The 23,190-nt window shown below is 43.4% G+C and overlaps 1 protein-coding gene across 1 annotated transcript in view; it reads right to left on the minus strand.

Moving 5' to 3' along the window:
- The window catches only part of LOC311229697 (disco-interacting protein 2 homolog B-A-like), a 121,118-nt gene that overhangs the window by 5,629 nt on the left and 92,299 nt on the right, over positions 1 to 23,190 (minus strand). The window contains 14 exon segments of the mRNA XM_084315772.1: positions 5,674 to 5,797; positions 8,071 to 8,245; positions 8,437 to 8,511; positions 9,021 to 9,078; positions 9,233 to 9,294; positions 9,726 to 9,896; positions 10,335 to 10,503; positions 11,044 to 11,174; positions 16,945 to 17,054; positions 18,323 to 18,434; positions 19,212 to 19,333; positions 20,468 to 20,591; positions 21,444 to 21,487; positions 21,490 to 21,523. Coding sequence (XP_084171898.1) covers positions 5,674 to 5,797; positions 8,071 to 8,245; positions 8,437 to 8,511; positions 9,021 to 9,078; positions 9,233 to 9,294; positions 9,726 to 9,896; positions 10,335 to 10,503; positions 11,044 to 11,174; positions 16,945 to 17,054; positions 18,323 to 18,434; positions 19,212 to 19,333; positions 20,468 to 20,591; positions 21,444 to 21,487; positions 21,490 to 21,523 — 1,511 coding nt within the window.

The raw sequence follows: 23,190 nt of genomic DNA on the forward strand, positions 1-23,190 counted from the left end.
CAAACCATAAACAAGGTGGCCTGTTGGGATGTTAGATCCAAATGTGAAAAACGATGTGATTTTATGCTCTATGGCTTGCCTTACCTTGACCTGTCTATTTTGCTGCTATCTATTTTATGCTCATTTTATATGTCTGCACTTTAAGGACAGTGCAAGTTAATGATCAAAACTCCAATATATTACAACAATGTATTACAAAAAAAGCTTGTAAACAAGCCAGATTATAACCAAGGCTAGTTTCCATCTGTTGTCCTGGAATCATAAAAACATCTAAACAAACATTTGATTATAACAATGACAGTAGTACCAATACATGTGTACAACAAATCACAATAATACGTTAATATATAATTTGGGCTATCAGTTTATCGCGTTAATTAGATTAATTAATTACACAGCAAATTATCGCGTTATGAAAATTAACTCAAAATTAATTAATAAAAATTATTTAAAATTTTTTTTTTATCCACTTTTTCTCCCATTTTTCTATATTTTCTCCCATCCCAATTTCGTATCATCCAATTCAACCCTCCCCTGTCACGAACGCTGTTTCTTGCCTCCCACAAGCCGGCTGCAATGTGGACTAAGTCATACATAGCACAAGTCCCCTCCGGTACTTGAGGTAACAGCAGTCGCATCTTTTCACCTGCGCAGCTCGATCTCTCAGTGTCGAGGAGTAACGCGTGGGAGGCTCACGCTGCCCCCGACACTTCCTGATTCTACTGCGCAGGCGCACCAACCGACTTGTAGGAGTCGCTTGTTCACAACGTTCGATCCCCACCCTTCAGTTTTCCCTCCCCGTAATACGGCCAATGTGTATTACTGCGGACGACCAGCTAAACTGAAAACAATGTGGAGAGCTGGATTCGAACACGCGAATCCTAGCGTCTCCACACTGGTGGCGAGTGCAAAAATTATTTTAATTCTTTATTTTAATTTTTTTATATTTTTTTTTATCTCATTCATTCCATAAGAACGTAGAATACACATTTACAGACTTATTTTTTTAATATGGTCCATTTGCATGTTCTTGGTTCTTGATTCTAGGGACATCTATGGATCTCAGGGAATGTATTCCCAGTGTCAGAAATACTGTGTCTGTTACTAGGCTTGAGTAAATTGTAATGAACCAAATGAGAATATCAATAATTTTTTTTTTATCTTTGACTGTGAATAAACAGCATGCTAAAATTGACCAGACCTGAAAAATCTAAGCAAATGAATAAATGGAAGATAATAATAATAATAATAATAATAATAATAATAATAATAATAATAATAATAATAATAATAATAATAATAATAATAATAATAATAATAATAATAATAACTTCATTTTATATAGCGCCTTTCAGAAGACCCAAGGTCGCTTTACATAGGGGGGGGAGATGACAATTAACAAACATAGTGGACAGACACAACATATACATATAAATGATTAAACAGAAGGTTTTGTAGATACAGTACTGAATTCTGCCATCCGGACACATGAAATTTAAAATATGATTATAGAATATAGAATATCAGGCCTAAAATGGTTATGCGATTAAAATGCGATTAATTAGATTAATTAATTACAAATCCTGTAATTAATTAGATAAAAAAAAATTAATCACCTGACAGAACTATATATAATATAAAATTAGGGCTGCACGATTAATCGATTTAAAATCGAAATCGCGATTTGGAATGATGCAATTATCAAATAAAAAAAATATATAATAATCGCAATTTTTTTTTTGTTTAACCAGGAAGTCCCATTGAGATACAAGATCGGTTTGGGAGAGGGAGGTAAGGGGTTTTCGATTGTGTGTTGTGAAGTTTAGACTTCAGAGAGGGAGAGTAAAGTACAGAAAAACAGGTACCGTTGGGTACCGTATCAATTCCCAGGTAAAAAGAAAAAATGTCAGGCTCGGTGTCCCGAAAAAACCCACCGCATAGGCCAGATGCAAGCCGATTTTACAATAAATCTCTGTGGGGCTGCTTATTTTTTTTTTAATTATAATCGCAAATTTAATCGCAATCGCAATATCTGTCCGAAAAATCGCAATTAGATTATTTCCCAAAATCGTGCAGCCCTATATAAAATACATAATATCACAGTAATTAATTCACTGCTATATTTAAAACATACTGCTTTGAGTGTGCAGGTTTGGTTTGTCACCAGCCGCTGCTTTAGTTGTGTTTTAAAGGTGCTGAGCGTGGGGCATTCTCAGATTTTAGGTGGCAGACTGTGGAAAAACTTGCCACCCTTCACTGATAGGACATCATGATGATGATGATGATGATGATGATACTAAGAATAAGACCATTAGTTTATATACCCTTTATCTTCTTTCATAAAACATTTAGTGCTTCTTGCATGGTCGCCTCTGCCCGTCGGTGTGTGAATGTGTGAGTGAATGGGTGAATGTGAGGAACAAAGTTGTAAAGCGCTTTGGATAAAAGAGCTATATAAATGCACCATTTACCAATAAGATTAGTTTATATACCTTTATCTTCTTTCATAAAACAAGGAATAATAGTAAAATGTTGATCAACAGTATTGTTAAAGGAGGACGATTTTAAATAAAGGTTGAAATGAAATGAAAAAAATGAAATAATACATAATATTCATCATATGGACTATTTATAATTACATTAAGGTAAAACTTCTGCTAATAAAACCACCATATTTCAATCATCGTCTCGGCTAGTTATGCGGTCCAAGTGATGTGCTGGAGTTTGGCCGTTAGATGGACAACAACACCACATCCTCGCCCACCAGAGGTGTACCCAGTGGTGCAGTCGTAATATGGGAACTGGTAACACGCCACGCCACGTGCACGCGCGCGCGTGAACTGATTTATACACACACACGCACGCACACACACACGCACACACACACACACACACACAAGCGCATATACGCAAGTGCAATCTTTCTATCATACAAGCTCTTCTTGCTCTCTATTTGTGTGAATGTGCGCGTGGAAAGCTGGCGCGCAGCACAGCAGGTAGACCCCCATCACGAATTCCGAGCCACATTAGTATTCACCTCCACTGCCTGTGTCACACAGAATGAAGGGGGAGATGCATTCAGATAGCCAACACCCAGACACTTAGGCAGAGGTTACACCTTTCGTATCATCTTCGTATTGTTTTCTTATGCGTATCGCCGCGACGTCGTGCGCCTGAGTCACACTTTCGTTTTTTTTTCGTTTTTGTCAGCCAAGCACACTGATGTAGTACACTGCCAAAGCAGTAGGTGGCAGTAGGTGGCAAACATGAAGGCAATTTCAACCAATCAGAACGAATGTGCCAATACACTTCCTGGTGGAAGCTCCAGCAAAGAAATGTCAATAAGGCAGGCGCCTATGCCGCGCCACCATCTTGCTTGCTCACTCAATGCAGCAATTCTTTTTTCAGCAAAGCCTAATAAAAGTGCAATAAACAAAACGGATACATTCACTGTGTGTTCTGCCTGTCATTTGTTGATGAAACAAAACTAACATCAACACAAGTGACCACCAAGAGCAGATAGTTTAGTCTAAAAACGATCGGTAGCATTGTTAGCTGCATGCTAACGTCAATGGAGTATGCCATTATAACAATATAGCATTGTGGCTAGAAGCTAACGTTAGCTCACGCTACTTAGCCAGCACGAAACTGATGATATCGCGAGCTATCAGTAGTTAGATAACATTAGAGACAACGCTGTGTGTATTAAACAAAGGTGAATAGATGACTGGGCCATTTTGTTTAATGCTTGTTAAGTTGAAAGAGGAACTCTGAGCTAACAGGGTCTGAATCCTGATAGCTCACGTTAGCCAGCTCATGCAATCGGTAATGCTAGCAGAATGAATGGATGTAAACTTTATTTAACATATTGCATATGGGTACAATACAATACGGCTCATACAAACAATTGTTAAGGGAATGCAGACTGTTGTAGCTTGGACTGGGGTCCTTATAACAATAACTTGACAACACATGGTAGCTGAAGCTATTTGGGACACGGAGCTCTGTCCCAAACACACACACTGTACACAGGAAGGGCACGCAGATGGTATCTACTGCGCATGGGCGTTTTCGCAACAACTGCTCCGTGCTGACTACACGCTGTATTCCTGGCGTTTTTTTTGCGTATCTCCAAACGCAAACACAATTTTGCGTTTCAGCCGTATCCACAAAAAAACGCCAAAAAACGCGTTTCTGTGTAGATAGGACATGATACGTCGTCAAAAACGTATAAAAAAACGCCAGGAATACACTAGTCTAACCTCAGCCTTAGTCTACCTGCGCTTTTTGTTATGTAAAACGGTGGCCGGGTACTTAGTCACAACGAATGGATACAGCGCATTTTTGTGTGCGCGTACACGCGAGTACACATCCGTGCGCGATCGCGCGTACTTCTGCCTCAGTGATCTGGTAACACGCCGTGTAACCGCGTGTGACCACGACTGCACCACTGGGTGTACCGTACCCCCTGGTAATGAAAGTAGTCATATCAGTGCAGCACGTTAGCTGTGGAAGAGGGTGTGTGGTAGGGATGGGCGATTCTTGCTAAAATGTGAATCATGAGATCACGATTCTCTCACGATTCTTATTTTTTCAATAAAATCATTTAAAAAGTAAAGTAAAAAGTAAAAAAAAGATTTATATAATAATTTTTTTTTTTTTATTGATATTTTTGCACAAATCTTTCCAATATCCACAAAACATCTTTCCACAGCATAATATGCAACATCCAAGATTTGTCTTTTTCTTTTTCGTAACATCATACAAAACATACAAAAGACTCATACAAACACATTAACAACTGACATGGAAATTAAAAAAGCACTTACAAAAAAAAAACATTACTATACATTGTGCATATATATCCCTGATGCACATACGTTACATGTAGACCGATCTACCTGCGAGCAGGTATGTGCTGCATCTTCTATCGGGATGCCATCTTTCTCCATAGTGCATGTGAGAGGATGCGTCTCAAATATATGTAGGTGTGCGTGAGAACATGTATGAATGTGTGTCTCAGATATGTGTATGTGGGTACGTGTCTCACGTAAGTATGGATAATTTCTGGGCGGCTGGGTGGTGCAGTGGGCAAGGCGCTCACCTCCAATGCTGGAGACGCTGGGTTCGATCCCAGCGCTCCACATTGCTTTCAGTTTAGCTGGTCGTCCGTACTAATACACATTGGCAGTATTAGGGGGTGGGAAACTGATGGGTGGGGATCGGACGTTGTGGACAGCGACTCCTACAGGTCGGTTGGTGCGCCTGCGCAGTAGAATCAGGAAGCGACGGGGGCGGCGTCCCTCCAAAGCGCAGACCCCTGACGCTGAAAGATCGCGCTGCGCAGGTGAAAAGATGCGATGGCTGCTACCTCGAGTACCGGAGGGGACTCGTGCAATGTATGGCTTCGTCCACATTACAGCCGGCTTGTGGGAGGCATGAAACAGCGTTCGAGACAGGGGAGGGTTGAATTGGATGATACGAAATTGGGATGGGAGAAAAATTGAAAAATGGGAGAAAAAGTGGATAAAAAAAAAAGTATGGATAATTTCTTTTTTTAATAAAAAAAGATATCGTCATAACTTAGAAATGAGATTGCATAGGTCTATAAATCGAGATCGCGATTTTTTTCCGATTAATTGCCCAGCCCTAGTGTGTGGGTGGCATGCTGACCTCTCTGCGATGCTGCGATGGGCGCGGGACACAGAGGTCTCGATGTCGATGGGGTGGTAACGCAGGCCCCTCAGCTCCAGTGTCTCGTCCAGGGCCCCCACCACGAAGAGGGCGTCATGGCGATCTGAGCGCGGAGATGAAGGGCACACGCACACGGAAAAAAGAAGAGTCTGTGAATTGCACAAATCATATCAGGAAGAAAGGAGGTAGGCTAATTGATCATCAATGCTGAGAAAGAGAAAGAAAGAGACAGAGAGAGAAAAAAAGAGAAGAAAGAAAAAGAAAGAGACAGAAAGAGAGAGAGAAAGAAAGAACGAAAGAGAGAGAAACAGAGAAAGAAAGAAAGAAAGAGAGAGAGAGAGTGCAGAGATGAAGTGCACATGTACACAAAGAAAATATATTTTTACAGACGTCTTCTTTCAAAGCCCGTAACGGCCACAACAAAGTCATAGTTAGATTAGATTGGATTAAAATGTATTGTCATCATACAGCACAAGTACAGTTACCCAGTCGGACACAGTGTGTGTTATGGTGCTTTCACACTAGGCATCCCGGGCCGTTTCCGAGCACGATCGGCCCAAAAGTAGTGTAGTGAGAACGCTGCATTCCGTCCCCAGGAGCAGATAACTGTTCCGTCACTGGGACCACTTGAAAAGGTGGTCTGGGGAACGATTCAGGCGTCCCCGGGCACGGAACGATTCAAGTGTGGACACAACTGTACCAAAACACGGAAGAGGCTTGCTGTAACAAGTGCTTCTGTCTGAGTTTAAGGAGGAGGGTGCTAACCTGCTTGCCCAGAATAGAGTTGTATTCATACTTCAATTTTTTTTATATTATTTAGGTCCGTTTGAGATTGTGAGAGTCTGTAAACCTGCTCCAACGAGGGAAGCTGTGTTTCAATTTCAGCCAAGCGCTTACGTCTTTCTCTATTTTCAGAGGCTTCATAAGATATAATGTGCCCTCTCAATACCACCTTAACAGACTCCCACAATGTAGCGTCAGAGACATCACCGGTATCATTGATTGATTGATTGAAAACTTTATTATTATAATTTTTTTTGTATTATCTTTTCCCCCCTTCTTTTTCCGTTTTTCTCCCATCCCAATGTTAGTTGTCATGCCAATTCCCAATCCCCTTCCTGGTCGTTGCGCACTCTACCCCCTACCGTCAGTCCGGGAGGGCGGAGACTATCACATGCTCCCTCCGACACATGTGTACCCAGCCCACCGCTTCTTTTCACCTGGCAGCGCGGACTCTCACTGGGAGAGTGTAACGTGTGGAAGGGTCACACTACCTCACCCAGATCCTTCCCTTGCTGTGCAGGCGCCCCGACCGAACTGTAGGAGTCGCTGTTTACAACGACCAGGACCCACCCTCGCCGGGTTTCCCACCCACTGACACTGCCAATTGTGTCAGTATGGACGGCCGACCAAGCCGGAGGTACCGCTGGCAGTTGGATTCGATCCCACTGTCTCTGCGGTGGTAGACAGACGCTTAGTCCGCTGCGCTACCCGGCCGCCCGATTGAAAACTTTATTTAACAGATTGTAGAATGGATACAATACAGTACGGCTCAATACACACAATTGTTAAGGGGATGCAGACCAGAGAAAGACTTTCGTCTTGTTTACATCAGGGTCCCCCATTTTCAATTCATAATGAAAACTCATCATTCGTTTCCATAAACTCAATGAGTCGAGATCTCATTGTTTTTGTCTACCTAAATGTTTACTGGTTACTGTGAGCGATTTGTAGTGCCAAATTTCCCTCGGGATGAATAAAGTATTTCTATTCTTCTATCTACTCTATTCTATTCTATCTCGTTTGATCCCGAAATGCTTTCTCCGAGAGCAAAGAAGGGTTGAAGCGCCAGCTATAGCACGTCTGTGGCAGTGCCACAGCAGGGGAGTGGGGAGGGGGGACTATCGTTCTCGGGAACGGAACGGAGGCAACCGTTCCTAATGTGAAAACGCCCTAACACTCCTCTCTCTAAGCATGTGATATGATTAACATGCCTTGTTAATTTCTAATAGCGAAGAGAGTCTCTAAATTGCACAAATCAGGTCAGGGAGAAAGGAGGTAGGCTAATTGATCATCAATGCTGAGAGCTAATTATCAAGACAATTGGCCTCAAACTCCACACTCTTTCTATGATCCTCCAATCACAACAAAGATTGGGTTGGGGGAGTGAACGAGGGAGGAGGGGTGAGTTAGGAGGAGGAGGAGGGGGTAGGTGAAAGATTGATCAGGGGAGACAAAGGGATTGAGCTAGGAGGGGGGATGGTTTTAGGTGAATTGGGGAGGGCTGGGGAGGATAAAGGGGGGGGGGGGGGCATATTATGCCACGTAACCAAGAAACCCGAGCTCTCTCCATCTCTCTCTCTCTCTCCCACTCACCCCCGGCAGCATCCAGCAGCTCTGTCCTCTTCACGAAGCCCAGGTACCCCGTCCTGGCCCACAAGGTCTGGGGGTCCCCGAAGCTGAGCTTGGTGTTGAAGTGGTCGGCTTGTAGACTCTCCTCCCCATAGATAGTGTAGTAACCACTGGCACTGTGTGGACTGTTCACCCAGATCTAACAGAGAGACACAAACACACACGCACACGCACACAAACACATCCTTTTCTCAGACTTTTAGAGAAACCTTTCAACACCCGGAAATTATCAAATACATTTTTCATACCATTCCACCCTTTCCAGACCTGCATAGTGACCTGACATGAGTATCGGCCTCAGAGGTCACTCTATTGTTATCGTCCGCTCACCTCTCCTAGATGGGAATCACCCAGCGGGCCTCTGGTCTCTGGGTTCACTATTATCACTCTGACACCTGGCAGGATCTAGATAGAGAGAGAGAGAGAGAGAGAGAGAGAGAGAGAGAGAGAGAGAGAGAGAGAGAGAGAGAGAGAGAGAGAGAGAGAGAGAGAGAGAGAGAGAGAGAGAGAGAGAGAGAGAGACAGAAAGAGAGAGAGAGACAGAGAGAGAGCGAGAGACAGAGAGAGAGAGCAGAGAGACACAGAGAGAGAGACACAGAGAGAGATACAGGGAGAGAGAGAGAGACAGAGAGAAGGACAGAGAGAGAGAGATACAGGGAGAGAGATACAGGGAGAGAGACAGAGAGACAAATAGACAAAGAAAGAGACAGAAAGAGAGAGAGAAAGAAAGAACGAAAGAGAGATAAATAAAGAAAGAGAGCGAGTGAGAGAGAGATAATGAAAGAGAGAGAGGGAAAGAAAAAGAGCGAGAGAAAGAGAGAGATATGGTCAATAAAAAAAGTATAATACATTTAAGGAGACATTTAACTGTGATTTAAGTGTATATTGTATGAATCCAAGTGAAAAAAGGTCACCTTTCCAGACTCCATGAGAGGAAGACTCTGTGGTGCTCCCCTCTCTACCAGCCTTACTCTGCAACGCACGCACACACACACACACACGCACACGCACACACACACAGAATAATACATTATATCTCTTGACTTTACAAACATACATCAGCATGTTAAAGTGGTCAGTGTGTGTGTGTGTGTGTGTGTGTGTGTGTGTGTGTGTGTGTTCTTACCTGTCATGGCGGAGTGACTTCATGTCCACATATACTGTAGAGGGGTCGGGACCAGTGGTGCCCTGTGACACAAGGGAACAGGTCCTGACTTAAAGGTGCAATCATGGATTTATTTGACCATCTTGTTGCGGTGCTCCTCGTGGTTGACAATGAATGGAAGTGGACATGACCGGTTAGCCTTTGGGAGAGCTGTTAGTTGGACAATGCCTAGGCTAAATAGGCTACCATTCATTGTGCTAAGCTAGGCTAACGTGCAGCCAGATAGCTTTCTACTGAACACACAGAGAGGAAACTGGTATCTATCTTCTTGTCTCTCTCTGGAGAAGACGGTAAGCTAATTACCCCAAATGTTGGCGTGTTCCTTTAACTACTTAGGAGCAGTGGGGCAGCCACTAGTCCAGCGCAGACAGTCCAGTTCTTTGGTCAAAGCCTCACCTAGCATGCATTATAGGTGCTTTGCAAAGAAAGATGTGTCCAGTCATTTGTACGGTACCTGTAGGCAGATGGCCAGGTTGACCCTGGAGCCGAAGGCAGTGCTGACAGCTCTGGGGGAAAGACCCAGGTCTTTAAAGAGCTTGGAGAAGGAGTGTGAGAGGGCCAGGCGGGGGCGCTCCTCTGCTACCACCACGCAGCTCCGTACACACGACAGGTTCACGCCCCGCGCCTGAAACACAAGACACATTCATCAGCATGAGAGAGAGAGAGAGAGAGAGAGAGAGAGAGAGAGAGAGAGAGAGAGAGAGAGAAGAGAGAGAGAGAGAGAGAGAGAGAGAGAGAGAGAGAGAGAGAGAGAGAGAGATTACATTATGTGCTTGGACACCTTCAGTATCTCTATTTACGTGTGTGTGTGTGTGTGTGTGTGTGTGTGTGTGTGTGTGTGTGTGTGTGTGTGTGTGTGTGTGTGTGTGTGTGTGTGTGTGTGTGAGGAAGAGTGCTTGAGAAAGAGAGAGGGAGAGAGAAAGAAAGAGAGTGAGTGCGTGTTTACATTATGTGCATGGACACCTTCAGCATCTCTATTTGTGTGTGTGTGTGTGTGTGTGTGATTGTATGTATGTGTAAGCATGTGTGTGTGTGTGTGTGTGTTTGTATGTCAGACACCCACCTTGAGTACCTCAGTCTGTGTGCCCAGGCCCTTAGTGCAGAGCTCCATGACGGAGTAGGAGCAGAAGGTGTCTCTGATGCGGTACTGGCTGAGCGTGCCCAGCCACAGAGACAGACAGCCCTCCAACTCAAACGGAGGGATCAGGATGGACTGATGGCCTGAGTACACACTGCAATACGATACAATACAATATATATACAATGCAATACAATATAATACAAGGCACGACCGAGGAGTATAGATCTGTTCAAACTTGATAACGTTCTAAACCGGCCCAATTTAATTTCCTGTCGCAGTTGTTTGCCGATAACAACAGCTGATAGGAATGAATAAAAAACGAGTAGAATTATCCTTAAAAAAAACAATGTATAGACTCTATGCAAACATAATCCCTCTCAAGCATCACTTTAGATTAGATTAGATGTAATAATAATAAAGAAATATTATACTTAATTTTTTTTTGCATTCGACTAAGAGGTTGGCAGTCGACTACGGCTCCTTTCGATCGATTAGTCTACTATTCGACTAATCGGGGTCAGCCCTAATATAATATATATATATATACGGTACATACAGCATTATTGTACATGCTATCATACAGAGCTATGGGTTATATGCAGGTGTATTATAAGTAAGTATAGAGAGGGGTTATATGCAGGTATATTCAATGGACAAATATGGATAGAGAGTGTGTGTATGGGGGGGTTACCTTGCAAGACACCACAGGACAAAGCCCAGGCCACAGTACGGATCCATACAGATGGCTATTTGGCGAGAGGAGTAAAGCTCACACTGCAGCTTTATAGAACGACACAGAGCGCTGACGGCTGCATGAGACATCTGACAAGACACAAAGACAAGAGCACACTTTAGAATGTAACTGCATGAGACATCTGACAAGACACAAAGACAAGAGCACACTTTAGAATGTAACTGCATGAGACATCTGACAAGACACAAAGACAAGAGGACATGTTCAAATCTACACACTGCATGAGAGATCTGACAAGACACAAAGACAAGAGCACACGTTAGAATCTACACACTGCATGAGAGATCTGACAAGACACAAAGACAAGAGCACACATTAGAATGTAACTGCATGAGACATCTGACAAGACACAAAGACAAGAGGACATGTTCAAATCTACACACTGCATGAGAGATCTGACAAGACACAAAGACAAGAGCACACGTTAGAATCTACACACTGCATGAGAGATCTGACAAGACACAAAGACAAAAGCCCACGTTAGAATCTACACACTGCATGTGAGATCTGACTAGACAAAAACACAAAAACACAAAATCACACATCCACACATGCAAGGTGTCCAACCTCATCGGAAGCAGTCAGGGGTAAAGAGTCTTGCTCAAGGACACTTCGACATGCTGCCCGGGAGGAGCCGGAATATTTTTTCGTCGCCCCGGTTTTATACATACAGAAAGCTGGAACATCCTGGAACATCCGATGGCATTTGCTTTTAAAGTGTTGCTTTTAAAGTGTTGCTTTTAAAGTGTTGCTCTTAAAGTGTTGCTCTTAACTCATTCACGGTGAGTCGTGTAAGCCATCCTTGTACTCAATGGGCCACCGCTGTAAGAGATAGGGATTTTCACTGTGCGTCGCGGTGTTTGCAGGGCTATATCTATATTCTATATTATAGCTATGGAGACAATACTATGGCTCATTTGACATTAACTATCCATCGTTGAACATGTGAAAAAGAATAAATGTTTTCATGTATATGTTCACGTGTTATTCCGTGGTGAATATTGTATAGTTTGAGTTTCAGAGTGATCCTGGCTAATTCCTGGTAACTGTGCTATGGAGCGATATGTGAATTTTTCTAAAAGCGTTGGCGTTGCTCGCCTGGACATGCTACTATTTCCAAATGAAAGGTATATAATAGGTATTATGTTTCATCATGAATGCATGAAAGGGGGGGGGGGGGGTAGTTTTTTGATGCTTTGATCGTCAGCAACGGCATACGCTTTGGAGTACGTTACATATGATCGTTGCGATCGATGTGAAATCATTGTTGGATCAAAGTAGAATTGATGTCATATAGTCCTTACATTTACTAGGAGGTATCCCAAAAAGAATATTCCAATTGTCTGAACGCGATTTCCAGTATTGATGTCGATCAGGTCCCTGACATGAAGTGGCACAAGATATGCCTCAAATGTGCTGAACGCGTTTCGAAGTGGTCAGATGAAGCGACTTGGCTTGATCTAAATTCTCTGCCCGGACGAAATTAGATGTGACACACAGTGTGAAATAACTAAGGTTTCAAAGGGTGGGCGATACTGCCACCTAGCAGGATGCGGTCGGTATTACACTCTAGGGATCTCGGAATAATTTCCTAGGGTAACACAGAGGTCTGTGACATTGCATAGAATAAAAAAATCGAATAAAAGAAAAAACGATGGTGCGGCCGGGTAGCGCAGCGGACTAAGCGTCTGTCTACCACCACAGAGACAGTGGGATCGAATCCAGCTGTGGTGCTTCCAGGTTGGCCGACCATCCATACTAACACAATTGGCAGTGTTAGCGGGTGGGAAACCCGGCGAGGGTGGGTCCTGGTCGTTGTAAACAGCGACTCCTACAGTTCGGTCGGGGCGCCTGCACAGCAAGGGAAGGATCTGGGAGAGGTAGTGTGACCTTCCACACGTTACACTCTCCCAGTGAGAGTCCGCGCTGCCAGGTGAAAAGAAGCGGTGGGCTGGGTACTAGGGATGTCCCGATCCGATCACGTGATCGGAATCGGCGTCGATCACATGCTTTTCAGAGGATCGGGGATCGGGAAAAAATAATAATAAAAATCGGCAGTCAAAAAAAGAAAAATTTTATTCAACAAACATGACCATGTCCACGTCTTAAACTCATACGGAGGCCTTAGTTTTGGTTTTAAATTAAATATAATATATCATCATTAATGTATTTATTGTCACACAGAGCAGAATAATTGTCCACAACAAACACATTCCCCTTTAATTTTCACCGTTGCAACAAACACCCCTTTAATTTAGACGCTACACGCTACACGCTCGACCACATCACAACAACAGTACAACACGTCGCTCCCGAAACACGGTTAATATCCACTGACTTGAGCAGCTAGACTTAATGTCAGAGGTTTGGAACTAAGCATTTTAAAATAGAAAGTCAAGCCAGTTGCAATGTTTGCAAGGAGGACAGGCGAAGTTTTCAGACTAACTTTTCACCTGGAGGATAACGTTACGTGACTGAGGATTATCGTCGGCGTTTCAGACCAGAATGGACCATTACGTAAGTCGAACACTGAATGTATACTAATGTGCAAACATATATTGAAACTTTTAATATTTCTCATATGAAGCAGAAGCACATTTCTCAGGGTGAATGTAATAACAAAAGCCTCCGCTCTCGCGCCCCGGACTATTATAGGCAACAGATGGGCTTGTCTCGCTCTGCCAGTTTCTGACAAAAATGCGTCAAAATTGATTACTAATGTGAAAGATCGGATCGGAAACGATCGGATCGATAGATATTTAAAATCACATGATCGGGATCGGATCGGAAGCAAAAAAAGGCGATCGGGACATCCCTACTGGGTACACATGTGTCGGAGAAAGCATGTGATAGTCTCCGCCCTCCCGGACCGACGGTAGGGGGTAGAGTGCGCAACGACCAGGAAGGGGATTGGGAATTGGCATAATGACTAACATTGGGATGGGAGAAAAATGGAAAAAGAAGGGGGAAAAAGATAATAATAAAAAGATAATAATAATAAAAAAATCAAACGATGAAAACCTGACTATACTCTGGTATGGCGCTCAACCGCTGGCGAGAAAACCCAACTATCATCGGGTCTGGCGCTCCCAAAGAGTTAAAGTGTTGCTCCTAAAGTGTTGCTCTTAACACTTTCAATGCCAACGACGAGATAACTCGTTTGTTCATGCTGACCGTTCATTGCCAACAACGAGAGATCTTGTTTTTTTTAATTTATTAGCGATTTGAATTCATATTTCATCAATCTAGTCTCACGTTAGTGCTGCAAACTCTCTCTGAGCTCCATTGGGAACATACCGCCCCCTATCGTCTCTCCCTGTGGTACTGCACCCCTTTGGAATGGATTGAATGAAACACATGGGGGAAAAAAAATCCTGCTTCCTCATTTTACTTCTCGGGCAAGTCACCCGAGAGGATCGGATTCATTGCCGAGCCCCAGAACAGCGTGGAATACATATTTCCAGTACCCCGCGTTGGATCAATAAACGCGATCGATATTTGGAATGGCGATCAGGAATTGGAATAATCTTTTTGGAGAACATCTGATCTGAGGTAAGGAATCTATTTGACCAGTCTTAGGATAATCAGAGCTTTTTTCACAGAGATATCAACGTGTGCCCTGTGTGTGTGCGTGAATTAATGAATGCGTGTGTGTGTGTGCTGATCAGGAAATGAGATAATAGATTTTTCAGCTCGCTTCTATAGCGTGCATAAGTACACATATACTATCGATAATCTAGCGCTTATTTGAAAACGATTCATAAATAGAAAATACAGCGTTTTTTGTGTATTCCAGAATATTCCAGTAAAGGGTGATTATCACAGAATATAAATATTTTCCTGAAACTTAAAAAAAACTAGCATTTTTCAAAATGGTATAAAACGGAAATGAACCGATTAAAAAACAATCCGTTTTGACTGTTGACTGCAAACAAGTCATTGATAAGCGACAGCCAGATTAGACACATAATTTAAGACATAGTTTATGCGTTTGCAAATATGAGAGCTCTATCATTGAAGTGGGTGGTGGCATTCAAGGCGGGTAAGGCGCACCGCATGGCTGGCAATGAAAGTGTTGCCCCTAAAGTGTTGCTCTTAAAGTGTTGCTCTTAAAGTGTTGCTCTTAAAGTGTTGCTTCTAAAGTGTTGCTCTTAAAGTGTTGCTTCTAAAGTGTTGCTCTTAAAGTGTTGCTCTTAAAGTGTTGATCCTAAAGTGTTGCTCTTAAAGTGTTGCTCTTAAAGTGTTGATCCTAAAGTGTTGCTCTTAAAGTGTTGCTCCTAAAGTGTTGCTCTTAACACTTCCTGCGCCAAAACCGTCGTACAACGGGTTTCAAGTTCATGCGAATTCTGCCAGATTACGGCATACGACGTTATTTTGATCATATTTCATATTTTCTCCATGGTATTCATATTTCCCTCACAGAGGCTGGTCGGAAATGAACCGATTAAAAAACAATCCGTTTTGACTGTTGACTGCAAACAAGTCATTGATAAGCGACAGCCAGATTAGACACATAATTTAAGACATCGTTTATGCGTTTGCAAATATGAGAGCTCTATCATTGAAGTGGGTGGTGGCATTCAAGGCGGGTAAGGCGCACCGCATGGCTGGCAATGAAAGTGTTAAAGTGTTGCCCCTAAAGTGTTGCTCTTAAAGTGTTGCTCTTAAAGTGTTGCTCTTAAAGTGTTGCTTCTAAAGTGTTGCTCTTAAAGTGTTGCTTCTAAAGTGTTGCTCTTAAAGTGTTGCTCTTAAAGTGTTGATCCTAAAGTGTTGCTCTTAAAGTGTTGCTCTTAAAGTGTTGATCCTAAAGTGTTGCTCTTAAAGTGTTGCTCCTAAAGTGTTGCTCTTAACACTTCCTGCGCCAAAACCGTCGTACAACGGGTTTCAAGTTCATGCGAATTCTGCCAGATTACGGCATACGACGTTATTTTGATCATATTTCATATTTTCTCCATGGTATTCATATTTCCCTCACAGAGGCTGGTCTGATGCTGTGGGACTCGGCACAACTCTGCAACGCTTCAATACTGCCACCTGGTGGATGATCGGCGAGTTGCCAAACCGGAAATGCCGGTTGGATATTGGTGCGTCTCCTAAATACGTCCGGCCACTCGCTTATCGTTGTGGGACTCAAGACACACGTCCATGTGTAGCGATCGCTGCCATAACTCAATAATCGACATGATTTGGGCTGTTATTATTATTATACAAACCGGAAATGGATCGCCTCGATCCCCATCAAATAACTGGGATCTTTTTGCTCCAGTGTCATCGCCCAACGGTAAGAGGAGGCTGCCGTGACTTTCAGCGTTTTTGTTTATTATTATCCATGCAAACTGCTCTGATCTATATATCACCCATACTACATGAAGCATTTAACGACGATCACGGAATTATAAACGACCCCCCCCCCCGTTCACCCGCGCATGATCAGTCATAACGTTTAGGACCATGTACAGTTGACATTTTTAATATAGCGTGGATCGGTATCAAACGGCATTTGATAATCTATATATGCATTTATGCCTATATCTCACGTTCTAGGAATTACTGCAGAAAACGATAAAAACATATTTATATTCTAGATGGTATTTTTGTATGAATGTGTGAATGAAAAAGTAAAACGTTCATACATCCTGAACGATAGATAATCGATGTTGAATGGGCCATAGTAATGTCAATTTAGCAATAAATTTAAAAAGTTATAGCCCTGCAAAAAGGTGAACATCTCCATAGACTTACAGTGCTGGCAGAGAATGGTATAAGATGATCAAACTCCGTGGCAGTTAATGTGTTAAGTGTTGCTGGCCTTTAAAGGCTAGCGTCAGCACGCCTCACCTTGACTCCGGTGAGCATGCCCGTGGTGGACACGCTGAAGTCCAGGTAAGCCATCATCTCTGCAGTGGGCGGCTTGTAGATCTGAGGCGGCCGGCGCCGCGGGAGGTCATCTGTGAACCATAAACAAGACACAGTATCAGGGGTCCTGCAGGTCTCAACAAGATGAGATATTCCTTTATTGATCCCCTTGGAGAAATTCAGGTGGAGGAAATGTAAGACTTTTTAAGACGTTTTAATAGAACATTTTGAATAGAATTTAATATTCATGGCCATACTGGGCCTGGCAAAAAAGTATGAAGGAAAATTACTATATAAGAGGTAATTCCATATTAATTGTTGGGGAGGAACTGACCATATTACCGTACTGCTTACTTTGCAGCTGGACATTTCCCCCAAACATATTTTAACATGATACAGAGAAGTTAACGCAACATATTCCAATTCCAAAGAATTTTTAAGACCTATTAAGATTTTTAAGACCTATTAAGACCTTTAAGATTTTTTAAGAATTCTGATTATTAAATGTAACACTTTTTAAGACCCCATAGGAACCCTGAGTATATATGATAACAGTGGATGCCATTCTTCAACATGAAGAAACTATAGGTCAAGTGGTCAATGGATAGATCTGTAAAAAAAAAAGAAAAAAAAAAGCACATAGCGTAGATTCAACGGATACACTGACAGATGGGTAACGGACCGTGTACAATAACAATAACAGTACGTAAAATGGATAGAAAAAACATCCACTTGAAGGGCTTGGGAAAGACGTAAGAAGGGGCTGTTCTTAAAATAATTTCTATGATTTTTTATTTTTTTATCTACTTTTTCTCCCCATTTTTTCTATTTTTCTCCCATCCCAATTTTTTCCGTATTATCCAATTCTTCCCTCGAACGTCTCGAACGTCTCGAACGTTGCTAGACCATGCCTCCCACTGGTCGGCTGCAATGTGGACGAAGCCTTGCATCACGTGTCCCCTCCGGTACACGAGGAGGCAGCCGTCGCATCTTTTCACCTGTACAGCGCGATCTCTCAGTGGCGAGGAGTAACGCGTGGGAGGCTCACGCTGCCCCCGATACTTCCTGATTCTGCTGTACAGGCGCACCAACCGACCTGTAGGAGTCGCTGTCCACAACATCCGATCCCCACCCACCGGCTTTCCCACCCCCTAATACTGCCAATTGTATTAGTATGAACAACCAGCCAAGCCGGAAGCAACGGCGAGAGCTGGGCTCGAACCCAGCATCTCCTGCGTTAGTGGCGAGCGCCCACTGCGCCACTTAGCCGCCCCTAATTTCTATGATTTCAATACCAGCGTCTGTTTGCAGAATGTAAACGACAAGGTATCTGCAAGCCGGTGGTCTTTTGGCACCGTACCCGTGTCTATGATTGTCGGCCATGTTTTAATGTTCACGGAGACACCGGCTTCTTTGGAGCGCAGGGTCCTCATCAGAATCTGAGTGGTGAGGATACAGGCTGCTTTACTGACCTGGGGACAGACACAAACACATGGGCTTTTCTTTAGATGGGAAACAAAGTTAAAGGGGAATTTCATCCAACGTGAAGAAAATCACACACTTCTTGTACATCATCACTTGCATTTATTGACAATTTGGCCCCAGGTGGACCTTTCTCAGAATATCTGTACCTATAATACATCTGGACTCTTATTTTGTCATAGTCATCATCAGTCTTATCGATTTTCCAATGATACAATAGGTCTCTATAGTCTCTATGGTCTCTATGGTCTTTATGGTCTCTATACTGTAGTCTTTATGGTCTCTATGGTCTTTATGGTTGCTATAGTCTTTATGGTCTCTATAGTCTTTATGGTTTTTATAGTCATTATGGTCTCTATAGTCTTTATGGTATTTATGGTCTCTATAGTTTTTATAGTTTCTATGGTCTTTACGGTCTTTATGGTCTCTATGGTCTATGTTGTCTATATTGTCTCTATAGTCTCAGTGGTCTTTCTAGTCTCTATGGTCTCTGGTCTTTATGGTCTCTATGGTCTATATTGTCTATATTGTCTATATTGTCTATATTGTCTCTATAGTATCAATGGTCTTTATAGTCTGTATGATCTCGATTGTCTCTATAGTCTTTATTGGTTACTTGAACATGAACATCTCTGTGCACACATTTGAAAGTCCAATGCAAACATGCCAATGTAAAAACTCTCTCTCTCTCTCTCTCTCTCTCTCTCTCTCTCTCTCTCTCTCTCTCTCTCTCTCTCTCTCTCACACAATCAAACACGTGCTCTTACATCGATGATCATGCGGACAGTGGGCAGAGTGGCTGCCAGGTTCTGGGGGTGTGGAGGTCTGACAGTTACAGGGACACAGCCAGCATAGAGACAACCGTAGAATGAGGCTATTAGATCAATACCTGAGAGAGAGAGAGAGAGAGAGAGAGAGAGAGAGAGAGAGAGAGAGAGAGAGAGAGAGAGAGAGAGAGAGAGAGAGAGAGAGAGAGAGAGAGAGAGAGAGAGAGAGAGAGAGAGAGAGAGAGAGAGAAAGGTAGAGAGAGAGGGAGAGAGAGGGAGAGAGAGGGAGAGAGAGGGGTAGAGAGAGAGAGATAGCAAGAGAGAGAAAGAGAGAGAGAGGGAGAACAGAACAAAATAAAACAAAATCAAAACAATACAGATTATGAGATGCTGAATACTGATCAATGAATCCAAAACCCCCATAGACCTGAGGACCACATGAATGACTGATTCCTCCTTACAGCTGGGCATGAGTGTCAACCCCAGTCAGCTGGGAATGCCTTCAGATCACGAGAGCTCACGTCTTGGATTATAAACTCCCATTGAATTTGCATTGCAGTGAGAGGGAGCGTGTGGCCAAATGAACATCCCAGGACAGTTTTGTTTCATCAATAAATGAGGCAGAATACACAGTGACTGTATCCTTTTTTGTTTATTGCACTTGTTCCTGCTGCAAATGAAATCCTATGCGAGACATTAAAGATGGCGGCTTTCTGTTTTTGTGGAGAGCCTCCAACGAGTGACGCGTCTCTCTTCTGACCAATCAGTGGTCTTCAGTGTTTCACGTGACTCATGAGGGGGTAAACGAGCGTAGAGCGGCTAGTATTCACGAAGGAGAGCGCTGGCCAACGCTGGCCAATCAGATAAACGCGGAAGGACATGTTGGTTGCCCAAAGTATTCACACGGCCCGCGTATTAAAGATGGGAAAACAGCATGGCAGTCAATGAGTTAAGAGTCAATTCTACCGCACTTCGACTCTCAAGAGTCGCTAATCAAGAGTTGACTCAGACTTCAGTAGAAAGCTATCCAGCTGCAAGCTAGCCTATCTTAGCACAAATTATTGGAAGCGGTGGTCCGTAAACTAGGCTAGCTTGCAGCCGGATAGCTTTCTACTGAACGCACAGAGAGGAAATCGGTGTCTATCTTCTTATCTGACTCTGGAGAAGACGATAAGCGCATTTCCCATAATGTTGGTGTGTTCCTTTAAGCTGTTGGGAGAGGAGGCGTGGACTCTGGGTCACTAGGCAGAACCTACCAGGAGGATACAGCAGGACAACGTTCTCTCCGGTGTTGATGCTCCCTTTCTCAGTGAGCGCAGCTGCGATCTTCTCCGCTCGCTTGTGAAGCTGCATGCATGTGGCGGTGCACACAGCAACCCCCTGGATGGAAGCACAGAGAGAGAGAGAGAGAGAGAGAGAGAGAGAGAGAGAGAGAGAGAGAGAGAGAGAGAGAGAGAGAGAGATGGGTTGTCAGGCAGAAAACAGGATGTAATTAGTACAAATACCATCTGTTACCTACAGCTAAGCATGTATCTGTGTCATAACACCCTTGTGTTGGGTTTCTCCCATTTTTTTTTAACCCTTTCTCCCGCTGTGGTCACTGTTTGGTAATCTCTCTGGTTAATCTCCCATTTTTCCCCCAATTTCTTTTTTTTATTGAGTTGTAGACCATAGTGACAAGAAGTAAGTCGGGCTTGCTTTGGGGGATATGTATGTTGCGAGATTAGATTGATTCATACACTACACTCTGCCTAAACTGGCAACCGAGTGGAACTGAGTCAGTCAGTCAGTCAAAGAGACGCAGACAAAGCTCCCGAAATTAAAGAAATATTCCAAATCTCTCTCCATCTAGTGTGAAATATTTCCCCTTTTAAGACTAAAAGCTATGAAAGCATACATCACACATATAGGGGGGGGGGGGCAGAGAAAATCCCTCTTTTTCACAGTCTAATGTTGGCAGGTATGATCTGTGTATGTAACACCTACACATCGTCATCTAGTGTGTGTGTGTGTGTATGTGTGTGTGTGTGTGTGTGTGTGTGTGTGTGTGTGTGGGTGTGCACTCTGTGTGTTGGTACCGTGCTGGGGTGTGCACTCTGTGTGTTGGTACCCGTGCTGGGTGTGCTCTCTGTGTGTTGGTACCGTGCTGGGGTGTGCACTCTGTGTGTTGGTACCGTGCTGGGGTGTGCACTCTGTGTGTTGGTACCGTGCTGGGGTGTGCACTCAGGGTACCTTAGCGTGAGACAGCACGTAGAGCACATGGTCAGGGTCCGTCTGGCTCTCCACTGCAACGCCTCCGTCAGGTACTGATGCTGAAGAGAGCAGATGACACACCACCTTTACACACATCATCACAACGCTCTGTATGACCCAAGAAATACACTACAATGAAACAGTCATTGAACGCATATCCTACGACGGGGACGGGGTGGGGGGGGGGGGGGTTGTTTTTGCTGACAACAGAAGGTTATATATCTTAACAGTAAACCTGTCTGAGGACGTCAGCCCAAAAGTGCTGCAGCGATGATCCTTAGAGGCCATATGTCTACAGCTTTCCGGCGTGACGAATTACAAGCTGCACTGGGAGCCAATCTGCTCCTTACAATAATGAACTACTGATTTCTGATTTAGAATGCTAATAGTACATTTGGGGAGGGAGGGGGAGAGAAAGAGAGAGAGAGATAGGAGGTTAGGAGACACATAGAGAGAGAGAGAGAGAGAGAGAGAGAGAGAGAGAGAGAGAGAGAGAGAGAGAGAGAGAGGTGGAGGGGGGAGGGTCATAGGCGGCGTGTCAATGCTTACCTTGAGACGAATAAACATCTACAATAACAAACATGCAAATTCATCCAAAAACGATGTCAGAACAAAAAAGAAAGAAGCCACTTTGGGTATGGATGTGCAAAATACAAATGATTCCACAATACAATATAGACCACCACAGGCAGAAGCTGAGGAGTGAGCAGGGTGTAACGAGTGTGTTCGCATTGGAAAACTGAAGTAATAGAACGGCCGTTCCCATTCAAATCCACGTTTTTTGGGGGAATCATTACTCGTCTGGTACACCTTTAAAATGGCTGCCATAGAATCTTCGATAACGGCCTTTCATGAAACTCCATGGCTGGCGAGGCTTTTCTGAGAGGCGTGTTCCCCTCGCGAAGAACAGGGGAACTTGCGAATTGGCAATTTAGTCGGGTGCAAGGGAACTACTTCTGCCGGTGCCCGCGTCTGATCATTCTGTGGCTTGAAAGCAAAGCGTTTGCATCATGATGGGTGGGTTAGTGGACTATAGGGAGGTGTAGTGGTTACGTCATTGCTGTTTCCCGCGCGGTCCACCCCTCTTGAAATCGCAATGTATTTCCAATGGACCCATTTCTAAATCGTCTCGTTTAAAACAAATAAAGCATGAACATTGGCATGGTGTATCTGTCTGTGTGTATTCATCCACAATCTATAGCTCAACATGAAAACATTCGCAATTAATCGTAAAAGTAGCAAAATAACAACGTTTATGTTTTCGTTCACTGAGGAACCACACTTTGGCACTGCTGATTATTTTTTAACGACAAATTAAAAACCTTATAACTAACTTTATTTAAACCAAAAATGCTTAAACAATGATGTTAGTGATAGAAGGGAACTCATTTTGTGCAAAAATGGAAAGCTTGCCAATGTTCATGAGGCAGAATTATTACAATAGCCGATAATAAATTTTCCCAATAATAAATCCCTATACGAGGAAACTAAAGTGACGTCAGACTACACCTCCCTATAGCCAGCACTCAGCTCACACAGATTAGCTCTTCGTTAGCTCAAAGCTACGCTCAGTGTGCCACTGGTATGTCAATGAAAGATCAACTGGTGCCATTCTGGAATCCATTTTGAGATAAGATCACGCCTACGCCAGACCATGTACGTTTATTGATTTCACGTGTGAATCAGAATCAGGGCGAAATGCATAGAAAGCAGTGTAGGGACGGAA

Source organism: Notolepis coatsorum (assembly GCF_963971535.1).
Source record: "Notolepis coatsorum genome assembly, chromosome: 6".
NCBI lineage: Eukaryota > Metazoa > Chordata > Actinopteri > Aulopiformes > Paralepididae > Notolepis > Notolepis coatsorum.